Below are 18,123 nucleotides of genomic sequence, written 5' to 3'. Positions count from 1 at the left end.
CTTTCATTCTTCCTTCCCTCCTACCCTTACTCTCAGCCATTCATCCTTCCTTCTTTCCCTCCTCCCCTTCTCTCCATCCTTCCATTAATCCACCCATACTTATTTCCTACCACCCATTCATCCATCTCCCTCCGCCCCTTCTCTCCATCCTTCCATTCAGCTTGTCCGAGGGGGGTGGGGTCACATGACCTGCTCCTGGTCAAAGTGACCTGACACTGAGTCATTTGTCCGATCAGCTGCTGTCGACTGTTTTCATTCATGAAAAGTCAGCAGCAGTCGGACACTGTGGGTTCGATCAAACAAAACAAACAAGCTGTTTATGGATGTATGCAAAATCGCTTTATTTCCACTATTTTTCCTTTTCATACATTTGTCGTGTAATAAATAGACATGAGACGAGCCGATGCTTCACTCCCCCTCCCATGCCGATTCTGCACCTTTTTTTTCTCCACACCGCAAACAACTTTTCATAGAATTTACAAACAGAAAATAAAAAAACAAAGCTTGACACAAGCTGAATTTCCTGCTACCAGCTCAGCGCCCGCCCCGTTATGTTACATCCACCTCTGAGCTGTGTTCGCGTAGCAAATCCCAGGGAACAAAAATATATATATTTATATCGTATTCACAGTTACAGTATTTACACATTTCAGGATTACAAAGCAAAAAGGGGCAGAAAATGAAGACGTTTCTACAAGAAACAATCTTTCCAAAAGGGAGCCGGAGACTTTTGTTTCCTGTACACAGGGGACCTTGTCTTTAAATAAACAACCTTTGAAACCCTCAGATATTCCTTTTTTAACTGATCCCTGAAAATTGTTTTTAAATACTCAGTCTTTTGTTTTATAAAAAGAAGAGAGAGAAAGCGAACGATGCGTCTTAAAAGTGTTAACCCTGTGAAGATAAAAAAAAGTTTTAGATCTTCTGTACAAGTAATCATATACAATATAAACATCGGATCAAACTGAATGAAAAGCGATGACTGACTTGGTCTCGAGGGGAGTGGGGGGGGTAGTGGGCGTGTGGAAGAGGGCGTAAAGCAGAAGTGCATTCACAGACATTCAGTTTCTATCTGAACGACGTTATAAAGGATGAACGACCCTCTGACCTCCGCAGAGTCGTGGCAACACCGGGGAACATGAAACACCGGCAGAGTCACAGTGTCCTCAACGTCCAACAGAGAGAGTTAGGCAGCAGCTCTGTGCACGTGGCCCCGCCTGCAGGTGACTCCCCCGCCCGTCAACTTGCAAGTTACGCACTCGTATGGCACTTAGAAAACGAGAATACAACTCTTTCTTCCAAAGCTGAAGACAAGTATTTCCAGACGTTGCCCAGTGGATGCTGGGTTAGATTTGAATTTGACTTTATTTGCTCTCCATGATGGGTCGGCCTTCTGTGCTGTGGCCTACAGGGGGCGGTGCACTCACATACTCTCAAGATGTCATGATAAATACTTCGAATCAGAAGCTCAACACACACACACACACACATTCTCACTCTCAGACACACAAACACAAATATAGTGTCTTTGAAGGAAACAAGTCAGAGGTAAGCCCTCTGAACAAAAGTTGGAAAACACTGGAATATCCTTAATACAAATTCTTCACGTCGTCTTTAACTTTTGCATAAACCGACAGGAAGCAGCTCGAGCCGTCATTGGCTGGTGAAAGCGGGGGGGGGGGGATATCCCATGATGTCCAGATTTCTGTGGCAGGATTTCATGATTTTTTTCCTTTTCATCAGTTTGATTCATTTCAGGAGGAGGTAGGAGCGAGAATGCAGGGGTTTCAGTCAGTGGCTTCCCCCCCGCATGCTGCAGGATGGGAAAAAAAAAAATCGCCATCTGACAACTGATGGGGAGCCGACCACATCCCCCCCACCCCTCACAGAGAGGCGGTGTTTTCCCTTGTGGGCTTGTGCGTCTCAACAGTGTTAGTAAGCAGCTGATCGTGTGAGTCTGTATCACGTGTGGTGTACGTAAAGCTTATGAGACAAATGAAAAGAAAACAAAACAAAAAAAGTGTAAAACTGTACAAACCAGGACTCGAGGCGGAAAGGAGCCGTGCTGAAATACTGAAATTCGCTGAGAGGAGGGGGTGGGGGTTGGGGGGTGGGCGGGGAGGGAATGTCAAGTCTTCTGTAAATTCTGGGTCATTCGTAAAAAACTATGCAATTTTTCAATTTCAAGAGCACCATAATTCGTAAACAATCTAGAGTTAAATATATGAAGAGTTCCGTACAGGCAGCTTAAACTTTCTCCAGGCCGGTCGCAGGTTTCGCTCCCAAGCAAACCCTCCCCTACTTCACCTCCTCCTCCTCCTCCCTCTCCTCGTCGAGGAGTCTGCACCGCGCCCCCCCCCCCCGACACTCTCTCTTTCCGCCCTGCAGGAGATTCTCCTGCCGTCGACCGGACGTTAATTCAGGGTTCCTCTGCAGTTCTCTGCTCCACACAAACAGGGGATCTTCTCGTCCTCGATGGGGAACTTGTAGTCGTAGGTGACCTCCTCGTTGACGTTGATCGGCTGCCTGGAGTAGATCACGATCTTCTTCTGAGCCTCCACCGTGATGACCTTCGCGTAGCAGTTCGGCTGAAAGAGAAGACAGAAGGATAAACATGAACACCTCATGGTTGTTGTTGTTCGGTTTGGAGTGGAACGAATATATAGGTAATCTCCTTAAGCAATAGAATTATGTTAAAAATACTTCTACAATACTTTATTTAGCATCGTGAATTCAAAAATGTACAGAGTTCTAATTCTGCAGGCTGGGCATTTTTTTTTTTACTGCATGAAAGTGTGAGCAGCATTTAGTTGCAGTTGTTTAAAAAGTTTGTAAATATTTTTAGTGAAATGGTAAATTTGCAGTTTATTCTGCAAAAACATGTTACCTGAAAAATACTTTTGTTTAAATGTCCTAAGAACCTTGGAGTAATAATATTCTAATATTTTTATATATATACACATTTGATCTAAATTTATATTTTTATTTTGAATGATGGTGAGTATCTTTAAACACTTAGTGTTGTTTAGTGTGAAAAAGATCACAAAGTTCTCAGTAGCTATTGAAGATACCTTAAGTAGAAAGAACAGTATAGAGTATATGAAAAGTACTCAAGTTTAATAGAAGTTAATTCTACTTGATGTACTTTGCAACAGTGATCATGAAGTTATCAGTCGACTCACATTGCAGCTGTGGTTGATGAAACGGGCGAAGTTGCCACACTTGGTGGCGTCGATGATGGTGTCGTGGTCGACTCGGAACATGTAGCTGCTGCCGATGCCCTCCTCCTCGTAGCGCTTCTCACGCATGTCCGCGATCACCTGGAAATGATGAGCGGTAACTGTTAGACGTTTCATAACTTCAAAAAAAGGAAACCGATCGTTTTATCTGGGAAATGAAGGGAAGCAGACAGAAATACAGGAACTCTCTAATCGAATTATCATCAATTGTCCCAATGACTCTAATGAAATTAAATGACGCTCATGAACTAAACTGTCCTGCTACTTTTCAATACTTCAACAGGTTTGGTCCTTAGGAGACAAATCAGCTTCATGCTTAGTTGATTGTCTCCGTCAGTTTGATTTATTGATCGTCCAATCATAACTCAAAGATTGCAAGGGGTTGACCCGATTAAGCAAACATGCACTACATCTATACATGAAGTTAATAAGGCCCTTTCAGAGTCAGTTTACAGACTCACAGAGAAACACTTCATATCAACAGCCTCTCACCTGTCTGATGTTCTGTCCGACGTACTCGATCACCATTTCATCCGCAGCGATGGGCTCCATGGCAAACAGACCCCAGTCGTGGATGTGAGACCTTCGGAATTGGATCCTCTTCTTACGGAACTGAACGAGACACATGGGAGAGAAGTTGAAGTTTCGAGTTTTGAAAATCAAATCCCACAGCTGACTGCCTGTTCGTTGTGCTCGTCCGTCATATCTTTTTTTTGTCGAGTGCTTTTATCAAATGAGATCCAGGGTGAATCAAACATCCCATTGGTTTTTTACCTTCAGCTGGTTGAACTTCAGCAGGTCACTGTCGCAGGCGAAAGAGGAGAGCAGGCGCCGCTGCTCTGAGCGCCGCTCCGAGCCGGATCTGGTGGAGGCGTGGACCTGCGGAGGAATACTCATCCCCTGCACAGAGAACACAGAGTTTGAGGTTAATGCGTCGCACATACACGTTGTCATGTGACTTCACAATCCGTCATCTCCCCGCCTCACCTGTGTGTCGACCGGCGGCTCCTCCAGCTGCAGCTTGGTGCTCTGAAGATACTTGATCTTGTCCTTCTTGTCGATCTTGTAGTAGCCCTCGCTTCGGGCGCAGCCGGTCATGTGATCCCTCATGCCGTCGTCTCGCCTCTTCTTCTTCACTCCAGGGATGTTGGTAGGTGCGGGGGAGTCAAGGGAGAAACTGAAAAGCCTTTGAACCTAAAACACTTCTAACACTCAACAGACATATAGGTCCACATATAGCACTTTGTAGTTTTGCTTTATTTTTGAAGAAATTGTACTTTGTTCATTCTTGTTGTTCTGGGTTTGTACCTTCAGGGTTGAATGCACTTATTGTAAGTCGCTTTGGATAAAAGCTTCAGCTAAATGACAAATGGAAATGTAAATGTAAAACAGACACTGGCGGTAGTTAATCCCAGTTCCACAGTTTCACCACCAGAGGGGGCTGCTAGTTGATACACAGGGTACAACTCAGCTTTAAAAAGACAAATAAGGCAATTTAAAACTGAACTGAACTCCTCAAATGATTTCTCTTTCCTTAACGGGAAACTTTGTTTTGAAAAGTAACAACTGCAAAAAAGATCAACTTCATAAATATTAGACTTGGAGCAGTAAAGGATATAAGGATGGCCGACCCAGAGTGTGTCGTTGAGCCAGTCGTTGCCGTTGTCCTGCTGGAGCATCTTGTCGTAGGTGATCTGCAGCAGCCGGATGTCCTCCTCGTCTATGCCCTCGTTCCAGATGTCGTACAGGATGGTCATCTCCTCGAAGTCAGAGCGGCGCTTGAAGTACGGCCGAGGCGGCGTGGCGACGGGGGACAGGCTGTTGAGCAGCAGCTCCTCCCAGCGCCGCCGCGCCTTCCGAGGCGGCTTCACGACCACGTGCGCCTCGTCCTCGTAGGACAGGAAGCCGTCTTCGGCTGGCAGCACCGGGTGAGGCTTGACGTCTCCTTCCCGGAAGTCCAGACTCGGGTGGTCGGGAGACTTGGCCGACTTGATTTGCGTGGATAGATCTCCGAGGTGTGCGTCATGAGGCAACGGGGTGGACTCGGACTCCAAACACTCCGGCCCCTTTTTGCCTTTGGTTCGTCCAGTTTTCTTCTTGGAAGCAGCGGTGTCTGATGGCACGGGGACGTCTAGAGTGAGACCAGCAGGCAGATCTTCAGGGACACTAGCTGAGCGCTCTGTGCCGGTGGAGAGGGTTTGGTTAGGCAGTGCACTAATGGGCGGCTCCTTAAAAACGGGTCTATCATCCAGGCTCTCAGAGGACACTTTCCTATTAAGAGTTAGTGCTGTGGGGTCAGGGAAGACAGGGGTGAAGGTTAGGTCTCTTCCTGGGGTTCGGGGGACTCCAGCACTGAGGACAGGGGACTGAGCGGGGTAGGAGAAGGGGCTACCGGGGATGTGGGGGGAGCTAAGCAACAGGCTACTGCCCGTAAGTGGGGCGTCACTACCCGGTGTGTTGGGCACTGTGTCCGTGCTCTGGGACTTCCCCAGGCTGCGGGCACGCTCCATCAGATCCCTACCCGGTGTACGAGGGATGTCCTCATCTGTGGGGAGCCTGGGCCGCTGTGGGAGGTCAGGCAGGGGACCGGGGGGAGGATGAAGGAGGGAGCGACCTTCTATTGCAGGGTGAGGAGGGAGAGGGAGGTGCATTAACGCTGTGGAGACGGGTTTGGGGACAGGTGGATCTAAGTGGGGTGGAGGTAATCGACCGGGGGTGCGGGCTACTTCCCTGGCGTCGGGTTTACCTTTGGCTTTCGCCTCCTGGTCGCTGTCGGGCGCCGTGCCTGTGGGCGTGGGCGGCCGAAGGCTGGCTACAGGCTCCTGAGGTTCAGACTTCACCACGGGGAGGATGCCATCTTTAACGTCTCGCTCTTTGACTACAAGACAAGAACAGATAAATATAATAAATGCATTTGTTTTAAGGTTCCACATGATCTCTACAGAAGCTGTTAAAGATATTTACCTGGGTCTTTAGGTGAAGGCGGCTTCAGGTCCACTTTCTCCTCCACAGGACTCGGAGGTCTGCGTTTGATCTTGCTGCTGAACACCTCCTTGCTTCGTTTCTCCTCCTTGACTTCTAGGACAGGTCCTGCAGGTGGGCTCGGGGGCTTGGCCTCCGCCTCATCATCAGACGATGAGGACGACGAGGACGAGGAGGTCGTGGACGTCACAGCCCCTTTGCCTTCATACTCTTCACCGACTGTCTCCACTTCCTCCTTCTCGTCTTCCTCCTCTTCTGAGCTCAACTCGTTCTCGGACGAGTCTGAGCTCTCTGCCGAGGAGTCCGAGCCGACCTTGGACGAAGCAGAACTCTCGGCTTCTGCAAGAAACAGTGGCAAAGAAATATTGTGAGTTCCAGGGAATGTACTTCATGGATGAACCTACTTCTGTTGTCAGATATTTAAAGTACCGTCATCAGACGACTCCGAGGAGGCGCTCTCGCTGGATGAGTCTTCATCGTCACCCTCATCATCACCACTCTCCTTGAGAGACGATCAGATATATTATTACAAAAATGCACCGGTAATCAGCAAATGCAATGAGTGGTGGTTTTTGAGAAAGCTTACTTTGCCCGACGACAGCCTGTCTCTAACTACAGGATCATCCGCCATGTCCGACAACGACGACTCCTCCTTCCCGGACGTGTCCACCTCCTCCTCTCCCTCGCTGTCCAGTTCCAGCGGCCGCGCGTGCCGTCTCTTCGCAGACATGCCGTCGCTGTCCGTCTTTGAATCGTCCAAGGGGAGCTCGGCTGGGTCTCGATCCCGGTCTGATAGAAATGAACAAACATTCAGTTTAGAGGAGAAACCTCAGCACTGCGTGCATTTGCTTGTGTTTTGCTTCATTGACAAAAGAGGGGCACCTTCATCCTCCAGCTCGTCATCGACTGGAGTGGAGGGTCGGGCTCGTTTACTGTCGCCTGCTGCTGCGGCCTCTGGTGGGTCCTTCCTTTTCACCTGAAAACATCATGGGATCATTAAACACCAGTGGATTGCAACAGTCTGAGAGTATAGACACTTCCTCTCTATCCACGTTTCTATCCGAGTTTAAGTGTGTACCTTGAAGGAGGGAAGACGGATGGCTCCACGCAAACTGATCCCCAGCCCCATTCCCTCGTAGCCCAGTCCCTCGACCTTGTTCCAGTTCTCCAGCAGACTGGAACCAATGGTCTCTTTGGGTTTGGGTTTTTCTTCTTCTTTACCCTCGGTGCCCTTCACTGGAGTCAAAGATGTCTGAGGAAAAACAACAAAACAAAATCAGTCTCCAGTAAGGTTAAAAGAAAGAGGAAGAAAGCTTTTCAAGATGATTTAACTGATACTAATAAAAACAGATGTGTATAGATGTGACCTCTAGTGTTTTTATCTCGAGGGGTTGAAATGAAAGACTCACCTTTGCCGAGAGTTCCTTCTTATCCCACCAGTCATCGAAGGCTCTGAAAGCCACCACCTCCACCATCTTGCGGTTGAGGTCCCTCTTCATGATGGCTTTCAGCTCTTTGACGATGACCAGTAGCACGCCGTCGACAGTGGCCTTGTGTGGATCCTCCTTTTTCCCCTCGTATCCAGGAGGAGGAACCGTGGGGTTGAACTTTGGTACGCTGGCTTGCTGCCACTGCTGTCCAGGTGCCGCTGCACTGCCGCTGGTGGGCGTCGCACCGAGAGACTGAGGGGCGTAGGGCCCGGCAAACTGCCCCGCTGCACCACTGTCAATAAAGTGCGGATAGGGGTAGGGGCCTCTAGTCTGAGCGATGCGACTCAACATCTGCTGCTGCATCTGGAACGACATGGGCACGTTGCTCCACTGCTCCCAGCGCAGGCAGTTCATCAGCTCCATTTGCACCAGTGGCATCATGTTATGAGGGTAGGGACCCAGGTGTTGAAGCATATGGTGAGGCACTCCGGGATGACCGGCCAGGTGAGCGGGATGCCCCTGGACGGCCGCGTGAAGGGACAGTTGGTGATGCGGGATCGTGAAGGCGGCCTGGTGTGGCATAGGGTGGAAGCCGGGGGTGTGGAGGGTAATGGTCTGCATCGGGGACACCGCCGAGTTGACCACGATGCCCTTGTCACATTCGCCGCTGTTGGTCGGAGTGCCGGGCATCTCATCGTCCGAGATTTCCATGTCCTCGCCGGACGACTGATGACACTGTGTGGAAAAGGAGGACAGCCTGTCAGGACTGTGCTAAGAGAACATCACTTTGTTCACAGGTTACACAAGAACAATCATCGGACTTTTTTCATCTCCGGAGAAAATTGTGCAAACACCCACTACTTAGGGGTCAGTCTGTGTCAAATCATCACACTTGTGTGCCTCACTGTCACAGATCTTAGCAAAAAAACAAACTTTCTGGAGTACTCGACGACGTTATAAGCTTTATAAGCACAATAACAAAAGGTTATTTCCTATAAAAAACTTTAACTTCTATTTTCACTTAATATGAGGGAGATATTGGTGGTCAAAGGCACAGTCAGCTCATATCTCCCTTAATTAGGATCCCTTAAGTGTGAAGACCTTCAGGTTAGATCAAAAGCTCAGGTCACAGCTCGTAAGTGAAACTTGAGTTAAGATTGTTTTGTCACGTCTAAATATTTAACCTTAGAATGAATTTAAAATTAAATAATTTTCCATACTGGTGCTGAGACAATACCTGAGTTTTAGTTGCAAATCAAGGTAATGATACCGTTTGTACACAAGCAGCCATCGAAGAGCTTTGCATAAAAAGATCAAGTCAAAATAGGTGATTAACTTTTTAAAGAGTAAGATAAAAGATTTGACTGAGTAATGGTTTAACTGTAGCTGTTGATTGAGGTTTGATCCTCTGACAAACTTCCACAATAAGAGCATCACACATTTAAATGCTGATCTTAGATCAAAGATTAGACGACGCAAGAGTGCGGTCAAACACAAGTCGTTGGTCAGCATGTTTCAAAACAAAGCTGTTTGTTCAAGAACCAAATTACATAGTCCTAAAAACCAATATTAGCAAATATGAATGAAAGACTTAAACATAACAGAACAAAACTCTCTTCCCTGGTGTTCAATACTAGAAAAGACGTATCCGTCACAAACTGTTTTAATGGTTAAACTAGTGAGGTTACTCAGCATGGGAGTGGAGTCGTTACTCAAATGACCTGTTGGCACTGTTTGCTTTGTGATAACTTGAATTGTGAGAGCAGAGATGCTGCAGCCAATCCCACTATCAGCCTCGGCGGAAAAAAAAACAGGAAATGCGGTGATGAATGGGGCCCAACGACCAAACTGTGTTTTCCTCCGAGTGTGGCGAGTGTTAGAAAGAGGAAACGAGAGTGTGCAATTCCCAACAGCAGAAGGGCTCTTCTTTCTCTTTGAAAGAGAACAGCAGCAAGTGGAGAAGTACACCATCACGGGCCAGATGTGTAACTCTACAAACCAGGAGCTCAGTTTCACGGGAATGTGAAGGTATTTGTGAGTTGTGCATTAACCATTTCATGTTCTAGCACTTTAACCTGTGCAGACAGGACGTTTTACGGAATTTAATTGAGCTTCAATGAAACTTTTGAACTTTAAAAAACTACTTTTACTGTTTCTTTAAGGATTATTTTCATTTTTTGCACAAAAACTGACAACAGCAAACAACTTTCTCCGTGGTGCCGTCACTGTGAAACCGTAGAAGCACCCCAGAAGGGAAAGTTTACTACTACAACCTCGCACTGAAACCAAACCTCACTTCCTGTGTCCTCTGAGTAACTGTCATTCATAGCTCTGTGTAAACACCAGCACCTCACAACTATCAAAACAATCATTTTAGTCCCTTTAACAGTGTAATAAGCGAGCTGTATTTATACTCGTATCATTGAACACTGTGTCTTACCGTTTCCATGTTATCAGTGGGAGTGTGGCCTCGAAACTGTCCATCCTGCAGGTCATTGGTGCTCATCTGCTCGTGGACAGGAGAAGTGATTTTCTTGACCAGCGGGGCAGTTCCCGGAATCGGCTCCTCGTCATCAGAGTCCGGCAGCGGGGTCGGACTGATGTCCTCCAGGCCTGTGCTGGAGGGACGGGAGTTTTGCAGCCCACTGTGAGAGCCGCCGGCGTAAGGTGGAATTGGGGATAGCTGAGAGGACGAGGAGGAAATCGGACTTCCCTCCATTAGCACCTCAGTGTCCGACTCTCGCTCCTCGAGGAAAGGCAAAAGTTTTGTCCGTTTCTCTTTGAGGAGCATCTCAATGCGGGAGTCCAGGCTGTTGCGTTCTGGATCCAGCGCGGGGGAGCCAGGGGAGGGGCAGCGTTCTGGCGTTTGAGGAGGAGGGGTGGTCGGTTGGCCCGCGGGCTCGGGTGGGGGCTCGGGAATCGGAGGCGTTTCTGGTCTCTCCTTGCCGGGCATGAAGTCAGAGTCAGCCGGTGGTGGCGGCGGCTGCGGTGGTCGGAGGTAATCGCCCTCCCTCTGCGGTGGCTGATGAAAGGCAGGTTCTGACGGGGGGAACGCAGGGAGCGGCGGAGCCTGGTAGGGTGAGAAGTTCGACTTGAAGGTGGGCGTAGCAGGGGGAGGCGCTGGGAAAGACGGGGTGGAAGGTGGAGGTTCAGGTGGGGTGTGTTGCTGCTGTTTGAAGGGAGCCTGTTCCGATCCTGAGCCTCGGTACATGTTGCCTCGGTACTGAGGCCTCTCCGGTCTGCGGTTGTACGCATCCTGGAACTTACTCTCGTGTCTCCGGGATTTGTAGCCTCCCGAGCTCTCGGGTCGGCTGGACGGGTACGCAGGCGTGGACTGCCGACTGGAGTAATTAGAGTCTTGAGAAAAGGGCGTAGTTGACTGGCGTGGGGTAAGAGGGGTTCCCTGGGACTGGGGCGTGTCCTGCCTTAGGCTGGAGAAGCCCGCATCCTGGGACAGAGGAGTGGAGGAGCTGCTGGGTGGCAACGCCGCTCCCCCGGTCGACACGCTGTTCTCTGACAACCTGCGGATGGGCTCGCAGGCCTTTGGAAGAGAAGAACAGGATCAGGACAAGTCACAGGCAGAACAAACCTCTACCACTGTCTCCATGTTGCACCTTAGAACCTATCGTATAACTGTATTAGTTCAGGTATGGATAATAGTGGGACAATTTCCCCTAAGTTACCAATAGGTGCGCTTCACAGAATACACCTGCAGGATGTCAAAGGTCAAACTGGTGGATAAGAGTATCTAGGCACAATGCCTGGGTGAGCTCATGTTACGAGGCCAAAGTACATATTTCAGTGGCTTTGTGATTTCAGTCCACAGCCAAGGGTCTGGATGACATTCCCTCTGCGCTACTCCACCACCTGCTGCCCCAATGAAATGGATTACAGATAAGCATGGCAGCTCAGACTGGTTAATTGGTTCAGTTCGAAAAGGTAACACAACCATTAAATAATCACATGTGCACAATAACGTTTAACTAAGACTGCGCTGAAATACATTAATATCCAACTACCATTACATGCAAGGTATTAAGAATGTTGTTTCTTACCAATATGGCCTCAGCTAGGCTACGAGGGGAAACGTCTCTGGCTTCCTCGCCACCCACCGGCAGGTTCATCGGATTGTAGCTGCCATTCATCAGGAGCTGGAAGTACCTGAGGCGATTGTCACCTGCAAAACAGTAAACATGGACAGGGTCAGACACCAAGTTCATAGAGCGGGTATAAAGCCAGTGAATGTTAAATAAAGCTTATCGGATCATTTCTACACATTTGTAAAAGGAGCAGCATGAACTTGCAACAGTTTCCTGTCTGACTGTTTTGTAAACACTGTTTACGCTTGTGTGTTAGGGTTAGGGTAAATCAATAAATATGATTTATGTAAATATGGCAATCTGAAAGATGATCTGCCATGAGTCAATGTTTATTAAATGACATACAATGACAACACAAACCCGCTCAGTATCTACACTCGTTAAAGTAATGTTGCAAGAATAAATCGAGATAAAACATCTATACAGACATATAATGATGCAAACGTTAATTATAAATATCAGTCCTTATTACTCCTCAGATTCAATAAGCACAGGTGCAAAGGTGCCGCCAGGTAAACAATAAATACACAGCATTGTCTTGATAGTAGTTTTTGCCAGATAATCAAAAAACAACAGTTTGACTTACTGGGAAATTAATTACTGTTGAAGTAAGTGATCAGACACCTTGCAGACGGGAGGGGGCTGTGACTGATTGGTTTGTGTTTGTTTGCAGGTCTGGAATTAAGCCCAGTGGGACCCCAGTGCTCCCACAGCTCCGGGCTCATGGGAGCAGCCTTACTATTCAATCAAATTCAATTTCCCCCCACGTCACCAGGCAACGCGCCTATACATCGAGTAACGTGACCGGTGTCCCTCCTGATAATCCACACAACACTCAGCTGTCAGCGCAGAGGAGGAGAGACCAGGCTCGATCGCGCGTGACAAATACAGTCCACGCGTCTTCTCCTCCCCCGAACGAGTGAATCACTGTTTACCTTTCGGGTCCAGCTCCACGTGGATGATGTTTCCCATAACAGACGTCTTGTGGAGTGACAGCACCGCCAGCTTCGCGCATTTCACGCTCTCAAACACCACCTTGGCGATGCCCAGGTGCTTCTTGTTCTTCGGATTGTACAGGATCTCCACCTCCTCGATGTCCCCGAACTTCTTGCACATGTCCCGGAGAAATCCTTCCCTGATGTTGTCGTTGAGCCGCGCGAAAGTCACCTCCTTGGGAGGCACGGGGCCGATGTAGCACTCATCGATCTGGAAGAAGAATGGAGGGGGGGGGGGGAGTGGTTAATGTCGTTAAGTGGCTTCGGGGGTTAATGTTGCACCCGGTGGGGTCGGTCCTGACAGCTGAGATAAGGGACCTGCCGCAGTGGTGACAACGAACAGGCACGTGCACACACTCCGGTTGAAACAGCTAAAAGATGGAGCATGCGTCTGATTTATTTTGGGTTTTCTCACAAATCATACTTTCACTTGTCGTCCCACAGAGGAGGGAGGGGGTGTGTCTGCAACTTCTGACAGCACCCCTGCTCCCACCGGGATAAAAGACCCCGGTCCCCCCAGCTCCTGTCAGAGGATGTACCTTAAACTTCGGCACCGGTAGATCCATCTCTTTGTACTTAGTCCAGAGGCGACCGATCCTCGGGTCCCGGACAATGTCCACCGGGCCCATCCCGGGGTTCTGCGGGAGAAGAGGGGGGTTACAATGTTATCCATCCCAGCTTCACACTCCAATAACTTGTTGCAAAGTAGTCGCGTCGTGTGATTACAACACTCCAGACGTGCTGTGTGTTTTTAAGGGGGGATGCTGCCGGAGCATGTCCGCGGCAGCAGCGGCGACACCGCCACACTGTGTCCGGTCGAGGAGGTTCGGCTCCTCGGTTACTCCCGGGGCCGTGTCCCCCTCTCAACCCCCCGGCGGTCCACTTACGGGCATGTTGAAAGTGAGTCCATCGTAGCGGTACAGTTTGTGCGAGCCCTTCTTCAGCGCCGGGTCGATGATCAACTTGTAACTTCTCCAGTGGTGACTCCGCTTGTCCGCCGAGCCGCAGACACCGGGGTGGCCGTCCATGCCGTTCGCCAGACCTGCAGCGACGAGGGGGGGAGAGGAGAGAGGAGAGCCGCCGTTAGTGCAACCCGCTAAACACGGCTGCTGCTGCGAGCCCGTGAACCACCACCACCCCCCCCACCGCGGACACTTTAAAACACACGCTACAGATGCATGGCTCCGGTGGTTCGGGGGTTGGTGGTGGTGGGGACCTAGCTCACCTCCGGTTACGGGAAACCGGGGGTGAGGAGGAGAAGCTGGAGAAAGAGGAGAGAGGGAAAAAGGAACCAGCTTACTTGAACTCTGCTTTCTGCCATGGTCTTCGCTCAACCTGTTTCTCTCCCCGGGCTTGGACATGGTTCGTCCGATCCGACTCGAGGAGGGAGGGAGGGGGGGTTCTCGAACTGATGAAAAGACACGAATCGCTCTCCGGTCGCCGCTTACATTACATGATTTCGCCGGAAGAATACTGCCTCCTTTTCGGCGAGAGCCAGCACATATTGTGTGCCTCTCCGGTCCGTGGCTGCTCCTGTCTCTCCCACAATACACCGCCAGGCTCGCTTGCCCACCAGCCTCGACGCTAGGCGCACTTTCGGCGCAAACTTACTTCTCCCTCCGCTTGTCATTTATTATCATTTTTATTTACCGTAGCTTTTGGGGTTTCTGTTTTAAATCACCGAGCTTTCAGGCGACTCGTTAAAAACGAAGAGTGCGAATAGATAAGGAAATCACGGGGGCGGCAGAAAGCGTGCGTCGCTAAACCCTCTCTTTTTTGTGTGTGTGGCGAATCTGCCGACTGAGTTTACTCAGATGGCAAACACAAGCTAGATATACACAGGGGTCAGTATATAGTGAACCGCCGCTTGAGGCGAATAAAACACACATTCGCTGCGGAGGGAACTAACAAAGGAGCTAACGTGGGGCTAACTGCTAGCTGTTTATGTTTGTTTAAAACAAAAATTACGAAGATCGGATGTTGCTAAGTTGATTTAAACGATGCGGAAGAACCGTAGGAATGCGGCGGGTTGTTACATCCTTCCCCGTCTGCCACTAATCCACTCAGAAGAGAAAAAGTAGTGCCAACCCGGATGTGTAGCCGCTCGTGTGTTTATGTCGCTTTTCATACCGATACGATTGCAGCGTGGATTTTAAATATCTGGTGTGTATTTCTTAAAAAATTTTTGGGACTTTTTTTTAGTTTGACGTCGCCTGCTGTTTTTGCGGTGCTCGGGCAATTGGCTGGTTAACAGCGGCGGCTCGACGGACCAATCAGCGCGCGGCAGCAGAGGAGCCGTCCACTATTAGAAGCGAGGATCAGGAGTCCTTCAACGCAGAGCAGAGAGAGGGGGCATCGGCAGCCATTTTCCTAACAAAAACACACAGGACTCAGTGGCCTATATGGGTTTCCTTTGTTCCAAAGAGGGATCTTACACTCGATTTCCTCATCTCTCACGGACTATGATTAAAAACTATCCTGTGAAAGGATTGAGAAGAAGGAAGAGAATGTGCCGGATGTGACATTTTGAGCCTTTTTTCCTCTGCCTGGAATCGACCTTTGTCTTAACTAGGCCATGGCACACCCAATATAATAGTGTTTATATTTCGTTTAAGTGAAAAAAGAAAAGGGAAACCAAAATTGTTGTGAATAAACAGCTTTATGGTCTTGGAGAGAGAGAGAGGAGGAGGAGGAAAGAAAAACACAGTTTAAAGTGACAAAACGTGTAATGGCTGGTTTGTTTGGCATTGCACTTTATGGCCTGTGTAGGATAGGAGTAGCAATGAGTAAGTTCAACTCTTTTATAATTATTTCACAGTGTTTTTTGATCTTTCATTAATGTAAAAAAATATGTGAGGCATGCATTTACTGTTATTAAAAGTGATTTTTTTTTTACTGTCAATATATCTTCTTGGCTTTAATGTTACTACATAGAAACTTTGATCTTTAATTCCAAATGTGTTCCCAGGCATGCTGACATATCGACATATACAGCATCCAGGTGTTATACAGTACCACTGCTCCTCTATAGTGACAGAGAGCAGGCCACGCATAACTAATGGCCCCTTTTTTTTGTTCCGTAAAATAGTATATTGTGCCGCCTGCGATTTGGACTGTTGACTGATAATCCCTCTGCTTTGATTAATGACTTACTTTCCTCTCACAACAGCAACGCTTAACAACCATGATGACTTGAGTTATACCCGGCCCACAACGGGGGAGACAACTTCGGGCACGGTGTAGGGACCGTGCCGTCCATTTGGCTTTTACGCACCAAATGTGTAAAACGACGGCTGACCTTGCTCCAAGGCCAGATTTAAAACACAATCAAAGCCCAGTCAGGTTGTCCTCATAACAATCTCAATAACGTAAAAAAAAAGGCAGTTAAACCAAAGAGGAAACAGATGGAGGGAAAACTCTCAGGGTGAAAATATTTACCTCAGCACTTTGGTGAAATGCAGTTAACAGGCCTAAACGCAAGGGCAGGGACGTTTTCAGCTCCATCTTCGGATCTTCTAATAATGGCTTTAATAAAGGGCGAGGGAGCGTCTCCTGTGAAGGGAAGGAATCCATTAGCACGACAGATAGAGAGCTCTTTTGAAAAAACTTTTTTTCAATCACTGGCATTTGCCTCTCTGCCAGCGAACATGCATCTCCAAGCATCATCTCGTGTGGGCAATATGCAAACTATCCCTCCTCTCCTTGACGACTGGATCGCAGTCACGTATAACCTCCTGCATTTCAACATTTCCAACTGAGCTACATCGTGTAAAGAAAAACTAACCTAGACATGGAAATGTTTTTCTTTGAGAGGTGATGGATTTTGAGCTGTTTCACTTAAATCTGCCAAGCTGGTATGTCTTAACACGTAAGTATTCTCACAGAGGACAGACAACATGACAGATCACACATGTGGATTTAAATGTTATCGTGAAAACTCTTATTTGTTAAAAAAAAATGAGTACCAGTATTTTTATACATATTTGGATTGATGTTGTAGACTTACAGTGAGTATTCAAAAACATGTAATCCAAGTCTTAAACGAGCAAAAAAAAGGAGTCTTATAGGGAGGAATCTTGCATGTGTCACTGCTTCCCTTTGACGAAGACACCTTTGGGTGATGTGGCTAAACTTGTTCAATGGTTTCTCTGCTGTTCTCTGTCTCAAAATGGCTTCTTTGCAGACAAAGGCGAGCACTGTGCTGTGAAATGCTGCTGCGCCATAACTGGGTGAGGCTCGCTCGCTCGTGTGTGAGTGGGGGGGAGACGCTCTTTCTCCGAGGACATTTCTCTGTGATTCGACGTGAAGTCTTTGCACCAAGCGACACCGGGAGAGGGGGGGGGGTTGTTTTTTCTCCCGAAGCGATGTATGTTTTTATAGGAAGTCAAAATAAAGAGATAAACGCAGCGCAGGGCGCTGTTAAGAGGAAGGACGCGTCAGCACGCGCCTGTCTGAGTGTCGCTCGCTCGGTTGACGCGCCCTGGCAACGGCGGTAATCCGAGAGCTCTGGCCGGTTGCCATGGTGTTGCAGAACCCCCACACCGCCATATAAGGTCACCAGGAACCCTCTCCCTCCTCCTCCTCCTCCTCCATGGCTACAGCAGCAGCCCCTTTAGATTTCCATCTGCGTGATAAACAACCATCGAGTCTGCAGCGAGCTTCAGCGCCTGCTTCCCCCCCCCCCCCCCTCTACCTCTCTCTCGCTCTCTCGCTCTTTTTGGATCACCGTCATGGAGTGTTCCAAACGCTGCAGGCCGCATCAAACTAACAAACGAGATGCGACTCTACTCTTTGTTTGCTGAAGGAGCTGAAAAAAACAGAGGCATGGGGGGACGCGTATGTTCGCGTGCGTAAAACAGGGGGCTCTCCACGTTGTGCCATTTACGCACGGTGCTGTGAGCGTGTGCGCAGTGCGTTTCAGGACATTACAATCGTGGCCGGTGTCAGAGGCCTGTTTTTCTTGATCTCCACTCTCGGCTCCGGCTGCCAAGCGCGCATTCCTTCATTTGCAGGTCACGAGGCAGCTCCCCACCCCCTCTCTCTCTCCCTCTATCTCTGTCTCTCTTTAATCCCTCATTCCTCAAGTATGCCTGTATTTTTGTTTTTTACTTTTTAGCTCTTACACAATGGAGACCAACTTGCGATGGTTAAGTCTGCGTTACAAAGGTGAATATTTAACACTAGTGGAGGCTTTTCTCTTTGAATTTGCTCATATGGTTATTTTTAGGCCCTGGCTTTACAAAAAAATAGGAAAAACTCCTCCCCGGTGGGTTGCGCCATTCAGTTCTGCAAGCTGCTGACAGACTGGAATATTCCACACAGAGGATTGGCCTCTCTCGTTCAGGACAGCTGTCTCTCTGCTTGCATGGCGAATAAC

General features: G+C 48.6%; 1 protein-coding gene across 3 annotated transcripts; it reads right to left on the bottom strand.

Annotated features, from left to right (window-relative positions):
• Window positions 1-314: 314 nt before the first annotated feature.
• On the bottom strand, window positions 315-16,960 carry setd1ba (SET domain containing 1B, histone lysine methyltransferase a). 3 transcript variants are annotated; one of them, XM_062412339.1, is made up of 19 exons: window positions 16,753-16,960; window positions 16,185-16,298; window positions 13,634-13,788; window positions 13,286-13,384; window positions 12,687-12,957; window positions 11,707-11,828; window positions 10,092-11,192; window positions 7,631-8,386; window positions 7,300-7,473; window positions 7,104-7,197; window positions 6,808-7,010; window positions 6,651-6,723; window positions 6,204-6,560; window positions 4,858-6,117; window positions 4,227-4,393; window positions 4,014-4,139; window positions 3,732-3,851; window positions 3,183-3,320; window positions 315-2,588 (listed from the first exon to the last, which is right to left on the bottom strand). In XM_062412339.1, the coding sequence occupies exons 3-19, from the start codon at window positions 13,772-13,774 to the stop codon at window positions 2,415-2,417; spliced, it is 5,376 nt and encodes a 1,791-aa protein (XP_062268323.1). In that variant the 5' UTR covers window positions 13,775-13,788; window positions 16,185-16,298; window positions 16,753-16,960; the 3' UTR covers window positions 315-2,414. The 3 variants fall into 3 exon arrangements, with proteins under 3 accessions (XP_062268323.1, XP_062268324.1, XP_062268322.1); XM_062412340.1 differs by lacking the exons at window positions 16,185-16,298; window positions 16,753-16,960 and adding an exon at window positions 14,047-15,314 and having other exon boundaries at window positions 4,858-5,418; window positions 5,986-6,117; XM_062412338.1 differs by lacking the exons at window positions 16,185-16,298; window positions 16,753-16,960 and adding an exon at window positions 14,047-15,314.
• Between the last annotated feature and the right edge of the window lie 1,163 nt (window positions 16,961-18,123).

The sequence above is a fragment of the Platichthys flesus genome, chromosome 19, assembly GCF_949316205.1.
Source record: "Platichthys flesus chromosome 19, fPlaFle2.1, whole genome shotgun sequence".
NCBI classification, from domain to species: Eukaryota; Metazoa; Chordata; class Actinopteri; order Pleuronectiformes; family Pleuronectidae; genus Platichthys; species Platichthys flesus.
This window is presented reverse-complemented; position numbering and strand designations above follow the sequence as displayed.

Excerpts from the sequence above, each read along its gene's own strand:
- setd1ba (XM_062412338.1), bottom strand. The coding sequence starts at position 14,107 with ATGTCCAAGCCCGGGGAGAGAAACAGGTTGAGCGAAGACCATGGCAGA. Across the intron at positions 13,789-14,046 it reads TGGCAGAAAGCAGAGTTCAA|GTCTGGCGAACGGCATGGAC; the intron begins GTAAGCTGGTTC and ends TCGTCGCTGCAG. Across the intron at positions 7,011-7,103 it reads TGACGAGCTGGAGGATGAAG|ACCGGGATCGAGACCCAGCC; the intron begins GTGCCCCTCTTT and ends CATTTCTATCAG.